This window comes from Cryptomeria japonica, chromosome 4, assembly GCF_030272615.1.
Source record: "Cryptomeria japonica chromosome 4, Sugi_1.0, whole genome shotgun sequence".
In the NCBI taxonomy this organism is placed as follows: Eukaryota; Viridiplantae; Streptophyta; class Pinopsida; order Cupressales; family Cupressaceae; genus Cryptomeria; species Cryptomeria japonica.
The window spans coordinates 601,346,358-601,365,214 of record NC_081408.1 but is presented as its reverse complement, the minus strand read 5'-3'; the positions used below and the strand labels follow the sequence as shown (position 1 = coordinate 601,365,214).

Sequence of the window (18,857 nt, the reverse complement as noted above, 5' to 3'; positions counted from 1 at the left end):
TTTCCCCTGTTCCTTGGGGACGTCTAAATCCACTCAGCCCCTGCCGCCCTCCCCTTGCCAACATCCCCAACCAGGGAAGATGTCCCAGGAGTGTCTCCTATTGGTTATAGTGGTGGGATATTTCCCGGTCATCTCCTAGTCGCAGAGATGTCCCCATCCCCAGAAAAGGAAAATTTGATACTGTTTTACTTCTGCAATTACCTTCTCCTCTGTGTTTCCTTGGACATTTTCAATATTGATATAAATTCAGTAGCTTTTCCAGAAGTTCTATGATAACCACACCAGGTACATTTAAAGATATTTCTTATCTAACCATTCTATAGTAGATAGGATTATTGCATGGAAAGTATATAATGTCCTACAAATTATCTCCTCTTCCAACTCGTCATCTTCATTTCCAGGCTTCAAGTTGCTTAAGGGCATAATATCCAGGAGTCGTGATCTTTGTCAATAAGAACAACGAAATTACACTGATTAAGAGCATCTTCCTTTTGGACTGTCTAGGAAGCGCCCGGGTGTTGCTGTAACAATCCTAAAATCCTCACCTCCATCAATTGAAACACCTTAATTACTCAGATGATGATAAAAGTTAATACAATTCTTTTATTGCTCCGGAGGATCATCTTCCACTTACTATCCCACTCCAATTCCTCACCTTCTAAGTTTCCTTCTCCTGAGCCTAATGGAAAGGGTGATAGTAAATGTTGTGATCATTATAAAACCATCAAGCATTTAAATGAAGAGATCTTTTATAGACAGAAAATGAAAGCTAGTTACGCAGCAGAAATCTGGAGGAAAATACACTTCTCAAGGCACTACATGAACCCATCCACGAGCATGATAGAGTTATACTTTATGAGCACGGGGAAGAAACTTAAGAATGTAGTATAAACCAATAACAGACAAAAAGATAATATGCCTGTTCCAGAGTCACTCACATTGTACAACATCTTTTGCAACTGCACTAAAATGTAAGTTACCTGTCTATCTACTGTTGAATTGCTGTGGTGTAACTCTCAACTAACTTTATCATTCCCACAAAAGAACCACCCGTGATTCAAGTAGCAGCACTTTTTATGTTGAATATGGTGTCTTGACTCTTATCAAACCCCAAATATATTTTTGAAAAGTACAACATTGCTATCTAAGTTATTACAAAAATAGATAAAACATAATTGATTCCAGATATGAATCTGAAAATGATAACCTGAGAAATAATCTCAAAAATATGATGCTGTATATAACCAGAAGAATATTGAAATTGTGCTGCTAAACTAAACCAACAAATCGGAACATTTAGCAAAGAGTCAAAGTAGTGCAGCCTCTTAAACAATTCGATGCCCTCAAAAAATTACAACCAAATTCCAGTAATTGTGCAGAAAACTTTGAAAGGAGACACGAAAGTATTTACAGAAGGAATCAAATATGACGGAGCAGATGTCTGCATATGAATATGAGACAAACAGCTAGCATAAGAAATCCAACAACGAGGAGGTGAATGTGGGAGGTCTCATCCTCATTTTCTTCTTCGTCCTCCTGTTGATCATCCTGTTGATCTCGGTGATTGGATATTCTAGTTCCATAAAGAGCCCTGGCACCACGGATATCATCAGTAGTAAGGGAGTGCCTAATGTGTCCCGGTGGTAGAAAGGGATACATCACAGAGTTTTGGACTTTGGAATGACCCAGTCCAATGACATGGCCAATCTCATGAACAGCAGTGCTCTGAATATCAAATGCAGAGGGATGGTGTGTGAGTTGGCAACTTGTTGTCCAAAGCTTGTCAACGTTGAAGTGAAAGCGGCCATCCTCCGGAGGGAATGCATGTGCCACCGTTACAACACTGGGCCCTTCAAATGGGGCTCCATCCCCATGGTCACGTGCCACAAATTCAATCTTTATATTTGCCTTCTCAAATTGATTTGTTTCAGAAAAATTGAGTGGAACCACTGCTTCCCAGCTGTCAAAGGCAGAAGCCAGTGCATTCCGGATGTCCTCCTTGGAGAGGATGGTTGACTCTGCATGGGCAATGGTGGGGGAAAAGGCGTAAGTGAGATTATGCGTACTTCTCCACTTTAGCTTCCCATAGGCGAATTCCCACAGCTCTTGGTTCCATAGACTGCCCTTAGAAGGACTTGGTTTGGAGAGGAATATCAGCAGTTCATCAGGTATATCTTCCCTGCTACATCTGGGGATGTGCATGGTACCCAGTGTCTCTTGGTCTAGGAAGCCTGTGACACTAAGATTGAAGTTATTCTGATACATACGGAGACTCTCTTCGAGCTGAGCATCAAACAGGTCATCCCATACATCATGTTCCTGTTTTTGTTGCAACAGATAGCCAAACCTGGCCAAATATAACTTAACATAACGTATCCCATTGTGGATGTCACCTTTCTTGAGGTCCAGGCCCCTCAAAACATCCAACTCAGACACTGCAGTAGTTACCTCCATCTCCTTTATATCCAGGCCCATTTCTCTTCCTGTCTTTTGTCTTCCATATCTGTTAGAAGAGATGCTTTCGGCCGTTATTATGACCACAACAATTGCAAATACTACCAGACCTCTGTATGTAATAAACCTGAATTTGTCCATTTCTAATACACTCTATCCCAAGCTCTCTTTCTCTCTCTCTTTCAGCAATATCTTTGGGCACTGCAATTTTCAGAATCCATGTCCATTTGAACTTTCAGATAGATCAACCCTGACAACACCAATAAAATAGAAATCAAGATAAACAACAATTTATCGACAGAAGTAGTCAGAAAACACAACACCAGGTTTCCCTCGATGAAACCAAAGACAGAAAGAAGGAAATCATGGAAAACTATCTAAAGAAAATCTAAAATCAGAGAATAGGGTCAATCACCATATATCAGTCTACCAAAAAAACTCGATGATAAGTTATCATAATACTCAAACTCTGGAAACCAACTTTAAATTGCAATAACCTTCTGAAACATAGTCATTTGATATATCACCATTTATCTACGGCATGCAATGCTTTTGAAAATAAATTAAATAGGCACGCCCTCTGATAAAATTAATCTACCAAGAGATATGGTAATTTCAGTTAAAGATCAATTTTATTGCCCAGTTTATTGATAAGACTAAAAAACAGTGCTAATATACCACAAAACATTGCTAAGACTATAGGGCCAATCGGCGAAAACCTAATTTAATATCGAAAGATTTATGAAATATTAAGTTGGCAACAGTAAAATTGAAATGGGTAATGAAACCTGAACTTTACAGTGAATAAATTCAAATGGCGTGAAGTTGGCAATGATAAAATTGAAATGGGTATTGAAAGATGAAGTTGATAATGATAAACTGAAATGAGCCCTGATTAAATTGCAAAGGGTATTGAAGCAAAGTTGGCCTTGGTAGAACTGAAATGAGCATTGATAGAATTGATGTGGATGGATGAAAAATGAAGTTGGCAATAATAAATTGAAATGGGTAATGAAACATGCAGCTGGGAATGATAGATGAATACATTGACATTGATAAACTTGAATTGGGTAATGAAACATGAAGTTGGTTTTGATAAAACTGAAGGGCCCATTTATAAAATTGAAATGGTTATTGATAAAAGAAAAGCAATGACATACATTTTAGAGCTTAGCCTTGATGCCAATGTAAAGTTCTTGGAATTGCTCCAGGTAGATATGTTTGAAGGCTTCCACAGCTCAGATTGGCATTTAAAAGTTGAAATGGGTAAAGAAACATGCCGCTGGGAAAGATTAAAGAAACATGCCGCTGAGAAAGATTAAAGAAACATGCTGCTGGGAATGATAAGATGAATGCATTGACATTGATAAACTTGAATTGGATAATGAAACATGAAGTTTCTGTTGAGAAAACTGAAGTGCCCATTTATCAAATTGAGATGGATATTCATAAAAGAGAAGCAGTGACATACATTTTAGAGCTTAGCCTTGATGCCAATATAAAGTTCTTGGAATTGCTCGAGGAGGATATGTTTGAAGGCTTCCTCAGCTCAATTGGCAATTATAATTTGAAATGGGTAAAGAAATATGCCGCTGGGAAAGATTAAAGAAACATGCCGCTGGGAAAAATTAAAGAAACATGCTGCTGGGAATGATAAGATGAATGCATTGACATTGATAAACTTGAATTGGGTAATGAAACATGAAGTTTCTGTTGATAAGACTTAAGTGCCCATTTATCAAACTGAGATGGGTATTCATAACAGAGAAGCAGTGGCGTACATTTTACAGCTTAGCTTTGATGCCAATGTAACAGCTCTTGGGAATTGCTCCAGGAGGGTATATTTGAAGGCTTCCACAGCTCAAGCATATGGCTGAACAAAAACAGGAAAAAAATTGGGAGAAACACTATGAAGAAGTTCGTAAATTGCTGGAGACAATTTCGCAGAAGTACCACGCAAATGTACCGTACCGTGCAAAGGGCTGCCTGTGAAAATGTATATATGCGCTAAATCAAACTGCTAGGATAACTGGCTGCCATGTCAGCAATTTCAGTTCCAGCTAGGCTTGACATGGTGGACGGTGAGATGGAATTAGGATTTTTTTCTGATTTTCGTAGACAATAATTCCTAAAACAAGAATAAAAGGATGTATAATTTTTTTTTTAAGATTTTATATCATCCACTGAAATAGTTCGCACGTGTACGTACTCTGCGAAACAGCCCTGTGAAACTGGCTATCGTCTATGCACCCATAATGTAGCATTCACTGTGTTTGATAATTAATTAAAAATTAAAATGTAATAAGTTTTTTATTTTTAATTAATTAATAAACATGATCAATAGTATATTTTGGGTGTTGTATAGACATTGCCGTGAAAATGTATGTAAGGGCTAAATCAAACATTATTATGATAACTGACTACCATGTCAGCAATTTCAGTTCCAGCTAGGATTGCGATGGTGGACGGTAATATGAAATTAAGGCTTATATTTATTTTTTAAGTAATTTCAAAATTTGGCAATCTTAACTAAATTTAAACAATTGGAGTGTTTCTATGTAAAATTTTAATTAGCAGAAAAGGATAAAATGGAATCTTTTCCTATTGAAAAAAATGACATGTGGCTTCACCATTTTTTTTTCCTCTCATTTTTATTTGTCTACAATTTTACCTCCAAATTTTATTTGCAACAAATATTACTAATAATTTCATTTACAAAATGATTTAAGAGGTTTGCATAGAAATAAGAAGCCATTTTACTATCCATGGGGCCACCAGCGCCACAAATTGCTCCTCAAAAAGTTGGGCAGCAGCTAGCTAAAATAAATAAGCTAACCCCATGTCCCCATGCGGCTGCTTAAGTGAAATTTTTGAAAAGATTGACATGTGGCTCTCCAAAACAATTTCCCTCTTTTGATTTGTTTCCAATTTTTTCTCCACAATTTATGTGACCAATTAGAATTAAATATTTCTTTTAATAATGCAATTTAAGATGACTGCTTATTTTTATAAGCAGCAAAACATTCATGGGGCCACCAGCTCCACAAATTAATGCTAAAAAAATTGAGCAGCGGCTGCTAGCCAAAATAAGCTAAGCAACCGCATGGGGACCTCCCTAAGCAGTCACATGGGGACCTACCTAATTTAAGTAATTTTTTTGGTCCAAACCAAAAATTAAAAAGTTTGTATTCTTTTTTTATTTTACTTTTTTTGCTAAAATAAGAAATAAAAAGAATTGCATTCACCAAATTTCAATTTTGTGAATTCATTAAGAATCATTCAATTTTGGTTGTATTGAAAAAGTGTAAGAAAATTTTCCAATTGATAATCCATCAAAAATTACACTCACTAATACATGATAAAAATGGATCAATATATGATAAAAAGATATACAACCACAATAGACAAAGCTAGAACATCTAAACCAAACATAGCAAAATAGCAAAGAGTGTTTTACGAACATAAGCTAAAAAAGTTAAAGCATTAAAGGCAAAAGCTATTAGCAAACCAATGCAAAGTAAAGAGGGGCCAACAATTGTATAGGGTTCAATTGTTGTTATAGCACTTGTGCTTGTATTATTCAATCTTACCTATTTAAGTCGATAGACTTCAATGCGGGCTTTTTAGACTGGAAAATTGTCAGCCTTCAGTAACACGTTTCTCGTTGGATTTTCTCTCGCCACATTTTTTACGGGTCACCATTTCTCGTGGTCTGCCAAGCTTAGTTGTAAGTGGTACATCTCGTGTGAATTTGTCAGTGAAGTTATTTCATCTGACCTGGAGATTGATGGTTGTGCGGACAGTAAACACCTCCATTATTTTGATGGGTCTCCCGAGGATGGATGTTTTTTGTCAGTTTAGCTTTTGGAGAAGAAGAGGGTTTGCAAAGTGTTTGTAGTATCTGTAGTTGGATTTCTTGCATTCGTCGCTTTATCTATATTTGGGTTTCTTGCTTCACTAAAGTGGGCACAGTCACAGGTGAAGTATTTCCCAAATTATAGACATTGTATTGTGTTGGTCTTTTCTTTTTTCCTCCACTCTCAGTACTCTTGATTATGATGTCAAGCAAGGCAACACAACTTTCACAATGTCATCTATCTTGGTATACAAATGCTTTACTTGACTTTTTTTTAAGTTATTATTTGTCGGACGAAGACTATCCTATTGTTCTTTTTACAGGGGGGACATTAATACCTTTGTTTCCGTTCTAATGTATCAACAAGCTCAGTTTGTAACATTTGCCTTGGTGTTCATTTTAGGAATTGATGGCTCAAGGGAAGGCACAAGCTTCCAGTAATTCTCATGAAGAAATTGATCTGGATGAATTGATGGATGTAAGTTGTTAAGTTTTTAACCATTGAAGTTAATAAATTTGGCTGGCATATAGTTGATTGATTTGAGGCTTAGGTTTTTTATAACGGCCTTTATATTTTTAGGATCCGGAACTTGAAAAGTTACATGTAGACAGAATTGTAGCTCTTAAGGTGAGGATTGGTTTTAACCCGTTGGGTGAAACGTGATTTTTTTTTTTTTTCATTTGTTTATCACATTCATTATATACTCTTACTTGATTAACTACATTATTAAACCACTTTTCCTATGTTAGAGTTATTTGTTGATTACTTGGATTTATTGGAATTCTTGTGACTGCCTTTGAAGCATTTACCGAACAATGTAATGTGAACAGTGATGGTGATCATCTAGATGGCATTCAAACTATGAGAAGAGCTTGTGGTTTATGGAATGCAAAGAATATGAACACACAATAAGCCCAACATCATATTTAATATTTTTGTGGAAGAAAATTTTTGCTTGCTTTTGTATCTATTTTTCTTCTAGTTGTTTGAGTGAGAACTGTGATAATTGTTTGGTAGAAAGAAGCTGAGAAAAGACAAGCTTTGGAGAAAAAAGGCCATGGAGAGTATAGGGAGGTAGGTCCTATTTCTCATTTTATGAGACTTATAGTTTTCCAGGCTTGAAACTGATAGAAAATTGGCATTTTCACGTCCAAGGTATAACTCAGGCTATATTGGGTAGAATATTACAAAATAGAGATAAAAGCTAATCCCACTTAAAGATGAAAGTAAATAAGTGTGCAATCTTGATGCTTTTTTATTTCCAAAAGTTAATGATTCTCTTTTTACAGGAAGGGAATCACAAAATTGAGATATAAGCTATTGAGACCATATAATTGATTCCCACATAAATAACTTTCCTTATCTAAAGTTGTGAATAATAGATATAGAATTTCAAATTACTGGAAGCAAAAACGTTATTGGTCATTTTCATCATTGAGAATTTGTGCATTGCAAGTATGCTTTCTCGCTAGATCTTGGTAGTATTTGAACTTTGATTGCAAATGATTAGAATGTCAGGTTTTAATTGCATGGAAACAAGTCAAGGTTGTTAGAAGCAACCAAGAAGGAAAACTAAGAGGGGGGGGTTGAATCGGTTTTCATCGGATTAAATAATTTAAGCATAATCTCATATCTAAACAACTGCAGAAAGAACAAAGATAAACTTAATAGCACCAACATACATGACACCAAGATTTTGACGTGGAAAACCCAGTTAAGGGAAAAACCATGGTGGGAACCTACCCACAATAAGATGATACTCTGCAGTAGTATGTGTAAATATTACAATGGGGAATGCACATGCATTCACGCACACTGCCTAGAGCTCACTGCTCAAAATAAGATGACCTAGAAGGCTCACTACCTTACAATAAGATTCGGACTACAATCCAAATTACATGGACTGCAAATATAGCATCTCCTTATGCCCGATGATAGTTCTAGTTAAGCACATTTGTCTGCCCTGCAACAATCTCTGCTCAATACTCCACACCGAACGATAAATTCACTTAAGCACCACATATACCACTCTCTGATAATGCAAACACAACACCGATACCCAAATTACATGACTATACCACCTATTTATACAATTCATCAACCTTGACTACAAGGTCGGCCAAGCCCTCAACTCTCAATTACACAATTACATCACATGATACATAAATGAACCATTGGACCAATACAATGATATACATGACATAGCATGGATCTAAATCAAATCTCCAAACACACATCACCACCGGAGATATCGCCAAGATCAACCGCAACACACTACACCACCAAGAACATCGCATAACACGAAGAATATCATCGGATCAAAAAAATCACCAAGAACCTGCACAAGAATCAATGCGGACTACCAAGACAAATAGGACACAATCAAGAAACACCAACAAGAACATTAGAACCATCTGCAATAGCTGCACCAACACCACTTATGCAAATCTTCATCGATCAACATGCTAATTCACAGGAACACTCAACAGCAGCAATTCAGACTAGAAAGATAGCTTGGGAAGCACCAAATCACAATCCATCTGAAGTGAAGATACACATGAACATCCAAAACATTCTCCCAAATCTACAACCAAAGATATGATCATACCGGAGCTCACTGGATCCAATATCAAACTCTGCCAACCACTACACAGAAAGACTGAACTACAAACCAAATCAAATAATATGATCAAGTACACTTCTAGATCACTGAAACCAATAAGGAATGAAGTATTATAGCATCTCAAATAGATAAACCATCCATATCAACTCAATGCAATCACCGGAACACCAAATAGCTCACAACAACACATGAATATGTTGACATCAATGAAAACAAGATATCCTAGCAGTAGCAATATCCAACAATCTCCCCCTTTGGCATTGATGGCAACATATGAATGTGAAAAACAATCAATGCAAAGGAAATAAATCAACACCAACAATCTGCAACAAACTCCCCCTAAGATCATGCACACTCCACAGATAAAGCAGTTTTTCACATGACTCTCTCCCCCTTTGACAACAATGCCAAATACAGAATACAAATTATGCTCTCTCTCTCTCTCCCAAAACTCGTCTTCTAAGAAGGACAATCTTCCCCTTAGGATAAACCCACAACTAAACATCAAAATCACACACTGACTACTCCGACCGAGTAGAAGCACCAACTCATCAACCCAGATAAAGGGATAAGGCTCTGAAGTCCACCGGATTGATACAACTCCATACATCTAGTTCTCAATAGGAGGGGTAGAGACCCCTAACTTGTCTCTCAAATAGACAAATGTATATGCAGACAAAGGCTTAGTGAAAATATCTGCAATCTGATCCTTTGTAGATACATATTCCAATTTGACTTCCTCATCACTGACCTTCTCCCTCAAGAAATGATACTTTATAGACACATGCTTTGTTTTAGAATGCAGCACCAGATTCTTTGAAATATTGATAGCACTTGAATTGTCACAATATATAATAGTAGGATCATCATAAATCACCCTAATATCCTTCAACATCTGCTTCATCCAGACTACCTGAGTACAATTGCTAGCAGCAACAATGTATTCAGCTTCAACAGTAGACAAAGATACAACATCTTGTTTCTTACTGGACCATGAAATCAACTTCTTTCCCAAAATGATTGCTCCATCGGTAGTGCTCTTCCAGTCATCATCATCACCAGCCCAATCAGCATCAGTGTAGGCACACAACAAGAAATCATGATTCTTCGGATACCACAAAGCATAATCAACAGTCCCCTTCAAGTATCCAAAAACCCTCTTCACAACAATAACATGAGTCTCTTTAGGATTGGATTGAAATTTGTCACAAAGAAAAACAACATGCATAATATCTAGTCTAGTCTAAGTTAAGTACAATAATCCACCAACCATAGATCTATACAAGGTCTGATTAACTTTCTGAGATTCGTCATTCGTATACAACTTGCATCCAATCATCATAGGAGTTCCAATAGGCTTAGAATTAGCTAATCCAAACTTCTTCAACAATTCCTTCACATACTTAGATTTAGAAATGAAAATGCCTTTACTGGTCTGAGTAATTTGCAATCCTAAGAAGAATTTCATCTCACCTATCATAGACATCTAAAATTCTTTTTTCATACTCAAATCATCATCACTGCCAAAAATGATATCATCAACAAAGACTTCAACAATCAAAATGTTATCATTCTCAACTTTGAAGTACAAATTACTATCATCAGTACCTTTACAAAATCCCAACTTTACCAAATACTTATTCAATTTTGCATACCGGACTCTAGGGGCTTGCTTTAGTCCATACAAAGATTTCTTAAATTTGCATACCATATCTCCTTCATTTGATAAAGAAAATCCATCTGGTTGCTCAATGTAGACTTCCTCTTCAAGATCACCATTCAAAAAGGTTGACATGACATCCATCTAATATACCTTAAAATTCTTGTAAGCAGCATATGCAAGCAACAATCTAATAGCTTCAATTCTAGCTACATGAGCAAAGTTTCTTCATAGTCAATACCTTCCATCTGAGAGCACCCTTTACATACCAATCTTGCTTTGTTTCTAACAACTTCACCGGCTTCATTCAATTTATTCTAGAACATCCATTTAGTACCAATCACATTCTTGTCTTTAGGTCTTGAAACAAGCTCCCAAGTGTCATTCTTTTCAATCTGATTCAGCTCTTCTTCCATTGTTTTTAACAAATTTTCATCTTTACATGCTTGTGCAACATCCTTAGGTTCAATCTTTGAAATCAAACATATCTCTTCAGCAGTAATCCTTCTCGTAGTCATCAAACCTTTATTCTTATCACCAATAATCTGATTTTTTGAATGATTCAACCTCACATACCTCGAAGTCTTCTGATTATTCTGATTTTCAGGCTCTTGCACTTCTTCACCAGTAGAAGCAATACCCAGATTACCTGTCTCCACCAGATCAATTTGCTTCAAGATCTTTGTCTACACAGGCTTAGGAACAACATCTTCATCATCAAGATCATAATTGCATGCTCTGATCTGCTTTCCAAGATATTCATCTACCTTTACATTTGCACTCTCAACTATCTTCTTCAACCTCTTATTGTAGCACCGATAGGCCTTTCTCTTAGTAGAACATCCCAAGAAGATTCCTTCATCACATCTTGCATCAAACTTACCTATATCCTCATCTCTCTTGATATAACATTTACTTCCGAAAATTCTGAATATCTAATTGTAAGAACATGACCAAACCATAGCTCATAAGGAGTCTTACCAGAATCACCTTTAATATGCACCCGGTTGAATGTGTAAACAACAGTGTTAACAATTTCTCTCCAAAAGGTTTGTGCAACATTTCCTTCAAACAACACAGTCCTTGCAGCATCTAAGATAGTTTTGTTTTTCCTTTCAACAACTTCATTCTGATGTGGGGTTGTAGGAGTAGATAATTGTCTTCTAATTCCATTCCTCACACAGAATGTATCAAACTCTCTTGATGTAAATTCTCTTCCTTTGTCAAATCTCAGGCACTTCAGCTTAGACCATGTTTCAGTCTCCACTCTGGCTTTGAATATCTTGAATTTCTCCAACACTTCTGATTTCTCTTTTAAGAAGGTAACCCACATCATCCTTGAATAATCATCAATTAGCAACATGAAATATATGTCACCCCACATGCCTCTCACTCTAGTAGGACCACATAAGTCAGTATGAACAAGATCTAGCAATCCATTAGATGATTATAGCTTACTCTTAAATGAATTTTTGGTTGGCTTTCCCATCTGACATTCCTTACATACCGGATTAGTAGGCTTCACAATCTTAGGCAAATCTCTAACAGCTTGAGTAGAACTTATCATTACCATGTAGTCAAAATTAACATGACACATCCTCCTATACCACAACCAACTTTCATCAATTTGAGCAATCAAACAGCTTTTCTCACCAGCATTCATGTGAAATATATTACCTTTAGTCTTAGTACCTAATGCAATCTCTATACCAGAGGCATTTAGGATCTTACATGTACAATTCTTGAATTGCAAATCATATCCCTTGTCAACCATCTGTCCAACACTCAAAAGAGTATGCTTCAATCCTTCAGCATACAAGACATCATCAGTATTATACTTACCATTGAAAGATATAGAACCTCTACCACGAATCACACAAGCTTTGTCATCACCAAATCTCACTATTCCACCATCATACCTTTCCATATTCACAAATTTACTTTTATCACCTGTTATATGATGTGAACAACTACTATCAATCGCCCATTCATCTTTCTCTTCAATCTTAATAGCTAAAGCTTTGTTCTCAACAATGTAGCTTGTAGGATTCACCGATACCGAATCATCTTCCTTGATAACAATAAATACAAACTCGTCTTCTAAATTCCCATTCTCTAATTCCTCATTTGTTACACCTTCATCAGCAGCATAATAGCATCTCTTCTGATTTTTGTACTTCTAGTAGGGCTTATAGGGATTATCATACTTATCATGCTTCTCATATCTATTATTCTTATCAAATCTATCATGTCTTTCAAATTTATCATGATTATCATATCTAGACATTCTCTCAGGGCACCTAGAAGGAAAATGTCATATCTTATTGCAAGAGAAACATTTCAAAGGTAACTTTCCATCATACTTACCGATTCCTTTAGGCAGTCTCTGAGCAATAAGGGCTTCAATCTCATCCAATTCTCTTTCTTGCTCTTCCATCTCTCTCTTTTCTCTTTCAAATCTAGATATCCAGCAAGAACTTTCTCCGGGATCATAATCTTGCTTCCCGGATACAAAGGCTCTGAATGCAATCTCTGATTTCCCATATGATTCTCCAAATTCATTGAACTCAAATGCAGTAAGCTTTCCAACCAACATGTCTATAGTCACTATAGTCACACTCTGGATCTCATCAATAGCAACTACTTTGTGTTTATAAGCATGAGGCAATGATCTCAGCAATTCAACAAAAATCTCATCTTCTTCAAGGGTTCCACTGACACATCCGATATTCATAACAAGTTCATTCACCTTATCCATAAAGGTTGATATATTTTCATCTTCTGTCATCTTCAATGCTTCATACTTTCCTTTCAAGCTCTACAACTTAGCAATTTTAACTTGTGCATCACCTTGATACAAGGTCTCTAGCTTCTTCCAGATCTTATGTGCAGTCTACAAACCCATCACATTAGTCATCTTCGAATCAGTCAAGGCATTTAGCAATGCTTCCTTAGCTCTTATATTATGTTTATCATTCTTGACCTCAGCAGTAGTAACTGGTCCATTCTGAGGAACATTGTAAACATTCTTTGTAATCTTCCAATACTCATCTCCAAGACATTTCAAGTGAACTTCCATCTGGTCCTTCCAAATAGTATAATTGCTTCCATCAAATCTAGGACTCTCCTTCTTGAACACATAAGTTGCCATTTCGGATCTCCTCAAGCGGTCAAGCTTCTTCCGGAGGATCTAGCTCTGATAGCAATTGTTAGCAGCAACCAAGAAGGAAAAGTGAGACGGGGGGAGTGAATCAGTTTTCATAGGATTAAATAATTTAAGAAAAATCTCAGATCTAAAGAACTGCAGCAAGAATAAAGATAAACTTAATAGAACCAACACACATGACACCAAGATTTTGACATGGAAAACCCTGTTAAGGGAAAAACCATAGTGGGAACCTACCCACAATAAGATGATACTCTGCAGTAGTATGTGTAAATATTACAATGTGGAATGCGCATGCATTTAGATACACTGCCTAGAGCTCACTGCTCAAAATAAGATGACTCAGAAGGCTACAACCCTCAGGGAAGGCTCACTACCTTACAATAAGATTCAGACTACAATCTGAATTACATGAACTGCAAATATAGCATCTCCTTATGCTTGATGACAATTCTGGTTAAGCACATATGTCCATCCTACAATAATCTCTACTCAATACACCACACAAAAGGATAAATTAGCTGAAGAACCACATATACCACTCTTTGGTAATGCATACACAACATCGATACCCAAATTACATGGCTATACCACCTACTTATACAATTCATCAACCTTGACTACAAGGTCGGGCAAACCTTGAACTCTCAATTACACAATTACATCACACGATACATAAATGAACCACTGGACCAATACAATGATATACATGACATAGAATTAACCTAAATCAAATCTCCAAAGCATCACCACTGAAGATCTCTTCAAGATCAACCGCAACATGCTACACCACAAAGAACACCACATAACACGAAGAATATCACCAGATTAGCAAAATCACCAAGAACGCGCACAAGAATCAATGTGGACCACCAAGAAAAATAGGACACGATCAGAAAACACCAACAAGCACATTAGAACCTTTCACAATAGCTACACCAACACCACTTATGCAAATATTCATCGATCAAGATGCTAACTCATAGGAGCACTCAACAGTAGCAATTCGGACTAGAAATATAGCTTGTGAAGCACCAAATCATGAACATTCTGAACTAAAGATACACATGAGAGTAAAAGTACAGATTTGTATAGCACTTGGGGTTAACTTGAGTGATCCAGTTGGAAGTGTTCCCGCTGAAAAGGTTCCGATCGGAACGCTTCTGACTAGACCAATGTGTCAGCCACGCAGCGCTAGAATGGAAATGGTGTTCCAGCCGATAACGTTCCGACCGGAAAGGTTCTGGTCGGACACCCCTTGCCCTATATAAGCTGCGAAACAACCATAACCCCTCATTTTGCAATGAGGGGCTTACTAAGTAGCAGGTGAGGAGAGCATAGGGGCAGGGATCCGGCCGGAAGCGTTTCGGGGGTAAGTATTTTTTAATTTTTGTTTTTGTTTTTTAAATGCATTAATAGTAAAATATATTTATTTTTTTCTTTCTTAAAAATTTTGTATAGTTTATTTGTTTTTTAGTTGTTTAGTTTTTTAATTCTTAATAATATTTTAGCTTTAATTTTTTTTAATGTTTAATAATATATTAGTTTTGAACATTTAAATGATTTTTTTAGTGGTTAATTAGTTAAATAAATTTGACATACACATACACACAACACCTTAGGACAAGATTACTTAAGTACTTAAATGGTTAATTACTTAAATAAATATGACATACACATACATACATACACCTTAGGACACTTGAACACATACTAGAACAACTGAAGACACTATTAAACCATGAATGGTTCTTTAATACATCTTAAAACATATTTTGACCCAATTTAGCATCCTCACATGTATAACATATAAGACCCTATACGACACAATAAGACCCCTTAAGATCTATTCTAACTGTAATGACCTCTTATGATTGTAATGAAGCATAATAATACCTTATGACTCATAATGACCCCTTAAGACCCAATTTGACCCCATAGGACCCAATAGTGTCCTAAGGGGTCATATGTGGCCCTAAGGTGTCACACATGCATTCTAACACATGTGTGACCCCTTAGGAGAACATATCACCCCTTGTAACATCCTAGTTTATATAACATACCCCTTATGCCCCAATAGCATGCACAACGTACACACTAGGATGCTATAAGGGGTTCATATGTGGTCCTAAGTGGTCACGCATGTGCTCTAACACATGTGTGACCCCTTAGCACCACATATGACCCCTTATAGCATCCTAGTGTGTATAATGTACCCCTTAGGATCCAATTTGACCTCGTAGGACCCAATAGTGTCCGAAGGAGTCATATGTGGTCCTAAGGGGTCACACACATATGACCCATTGTAGCATCCTAGTTTATATAACATACCCCTTATGACCCAATAGCATGCACAATGTACACATTAGGATGCTATAAGGGGTCATATGTGGTCCTAAGTTGTCACGCATGTGTTCTAACACATATGTGACCCCTTAGCACCACATATGACCCCTTATAGCATCCTAGTGTGTATAATGTACCCCTTCAGACCCAATTTGACCCCATAGGACCCAATAGTGTCCTAAGGGGTCATATGTGGTCCTAAGGGTGACACATGTGTTCTAACACATGTGTCACAGATGCAAGAGCACCGAAGTAGTTCAAACCAACATTTGGTTTTGCAGTGTATGGAGCGAAGATGAATCGGGTTGTGGGTGGTTCCCGTAACTTGCGGATCGTTGAGCGATGTTGTTTTGGGCCTTGTCCGATGTTTTCAGAGGACCGCGTGAAGTTTTATGCATTTGAAGATGTTCTTGGTGATTTGGTTCGACTTGTTATTGTTTACACGTTTCATCATGAACCGGTTGGTCTTTGGCCGACTTGATCGAGTTGTTATTGCTTGCGGATGGTATAAAGGGAAAGTTTAGAGATTCATTTTGCAAGACAAAGATCGAGCAAAGATGTAGTTTTCAGAGAGATTCTGGTCTAAGGCAACTAAATTCCAGAGGGACTGAGGTCTGGAACAGTGCAGACCGTTACCGAAGGCTTATTTATCGAGTAGAAGATTTGTGGATCTTAGATTTGTGCTATATAGATTGATTTATAATCCTGTGCTATGGTCCAACATGTGTATCCATTGAAGGCTTATGTAATTCATTAAATGGTTATAATAATTGATTTATCTGGTTACCAGTTCTCTCGTGTGTTACTTCTATCGGTTAGGGTTTCTCTTTATCTGTTTACCGGTTAGATCTTGTGTTGTGTTACTGGTTGTTGATATCTTACATGGTGTTTTGTGTTATAGGCTGCAAGGAGGGGATGCCCTTCATTAGATCTTCCTACCTTGACTGCGTCAAATGGTATCAGAGCTGATTTGTGAACCTGTTGATCGAAGAAGATTTGGTTATGAACCGGTTGGTTGGAAAGGAAGTTGAGGTAGCTTGTAGACTTGTTCAGATCGTCGAACGTGAGGCAGTACAAGGCTTGCAAGCAAACTGTTGAACCTAGAGCTTGAGCTTGAGGCATTTAGTGGGTGGAGACGAATAGATCATCAAATCAAGGGAGGCTGCAGGGTGGACCGGTAGATCGTCAAGGAGAGGCAACTGGAACCTGTAGTCAAATCATCGAACCCCTGAAGCTGTTGCAAGTACCTACTGACAGATTGTCGAACCAAGTCAAGTGATGGGACTCACTTTTCAATTAACCCTAAGAGTCTGATGCATGAGCACTGGAGTAGTTCAAACCGGCATTTGGATTACATCTCGATGAGACATCAATCCCGGTATTGGTATGTTCTTACCGGTTGGTTTTGCAATGTATGGAGCGAAGATGAATCGGGTTGCGGGTGGTTCTCGTAACTTGTGGATCGTTGAGCGATGTTGTTTTGGGCCTTGTCTGATGTTTCCAGAGGACTGCATGAAGTTTTATGCATTTGAAGATGTTCTTGGTGATTTGGGATGACCTGTTATCATTTACACATTTCATCATGAACCGGTTGGTCTTTGGCCAACTTGATCGAGTTGTGTATCACTTGTGGATGGTATAAAGGGAAATTTTAGAGATTTATTTTGCAAGATAGAGATCGAATGAAGATGTAGTTTCCAGAGAGATTCTGGTCTAGGGAGATTGAAGTTTGAAGGGACTGAGGTCCGGATTAGTGCAAAACAGTGCAGACTGTTACCAGAGGCTTATTTGTCGAGCAGAAGATCCACGGATCTTAGATTTATGTTGTATGGATTGTTTTGTAATCCTGGGCTGCGGTCTAGCATGTGTAGCTGCTAAAGGATTGTGTAATTCATTAAATGGTTATAATGATTGATTTATGTATTTACCAGTTCCATCATCTGTTACTTCTACCAGTTAGGGTTTCTCTTTATTTGTTTACCAGTTAGATCTTATGTTGTGTTACCAGTTGCCGGTATCTTGCATGATGTTTTGTGTTATACACTGCAAGGTGGGGATGTCCTTCATTGGATCTCCCTACCTTGACTGGGTCAGTGACCCCTTAGGACCACATATGACCCCTTGTAACATCTTAGTTTATACAACATGCCCCTTAAGACCCAATAGCATGCACAACGTACACACTAGGATGGTATAGGGGGTCATGTGTGGTCCTAAGTAGTCACACATGTGTTCTAGCACATGTGTGACCCCTTAGCACCACATATAACCCCTTATAGCATCAGAACACATGTGTGACTACTTAGGACCACATATGACCCCTTATAGCATCCTGGTGTGTATAATGTACCCCTTAGGACCCAATTTGACCCCATAGGACCCAATAGTGTCCTAAGGGGTCATATGTGGTACTAAGGGGTCATGCATGTGTTCTAACACATGCGTGACCCCTTAGGACCACATATGATCCCTTGTAACATCCTAGTTTATATAACATACCCCTTATGACCCAAAATAATGCACAATGTACACACTAGGATGTTATAAGGGGTCATATGTGGTCCTAAGGGGTCACACATGTGTGCGTGACCCCTTAGGACCACATATGACCCCTTATAGCATCCTAGTGTGTATAATGTAACCCTTAGGACCCAATTTGACCCCATAGGACCCAATACCATCCTATTTTATATAACATACCCCTTATGACCCAATAGCATGTACAATGTACACACTAGGATGCTATAAGGG

General features: G+C 37.5%; 1 protein-coding gene across 6 annotated transcripts; it reads right to left on the bottom strand.

Moving 5' to 3' along the window:
• Nucleotides 1–1,215: 1,215 nt before the first annotated feature.
• Nucleotides 1,216–4,602, bottom strand: LOC131061070 (metalloendoproteinase 1). 6 transcript variants are annotated; one of them, XM_057994571.2, is made up of 2 exons: nt 4,408–4,602; nt 1,216–2,704 (listed from the first exon to the last, which is right to left on the bottom strand). In XM_057994571.2, the coding sequence occupies exon 2, from the start codon at nt 2,593–2,595 to the stop codon at nt 1,420–1,422; it is 1,176 nt and encodes a 391-aa protein (XP_057850554.1). In that variant the 5' UTR covers nt 2,596–2,704; nt 4,408–4,602; the 3' UTR covers nt 1,216–1,419. The 6 variants fall into 6 exon arrangements, with proteins under 6 accessions (XP_057850554.1, XP_057850557.1, XP_057850552.1 ...); XM_057994574.2 differs by having other exon boundaries at nt 4,426–4,602; XM_057994569.2 differs by having other exon boundaries at nt 4,236–4,428.
• Nucleotides 4,603–18,857: the final 14,255 nt, after the last annotated feature.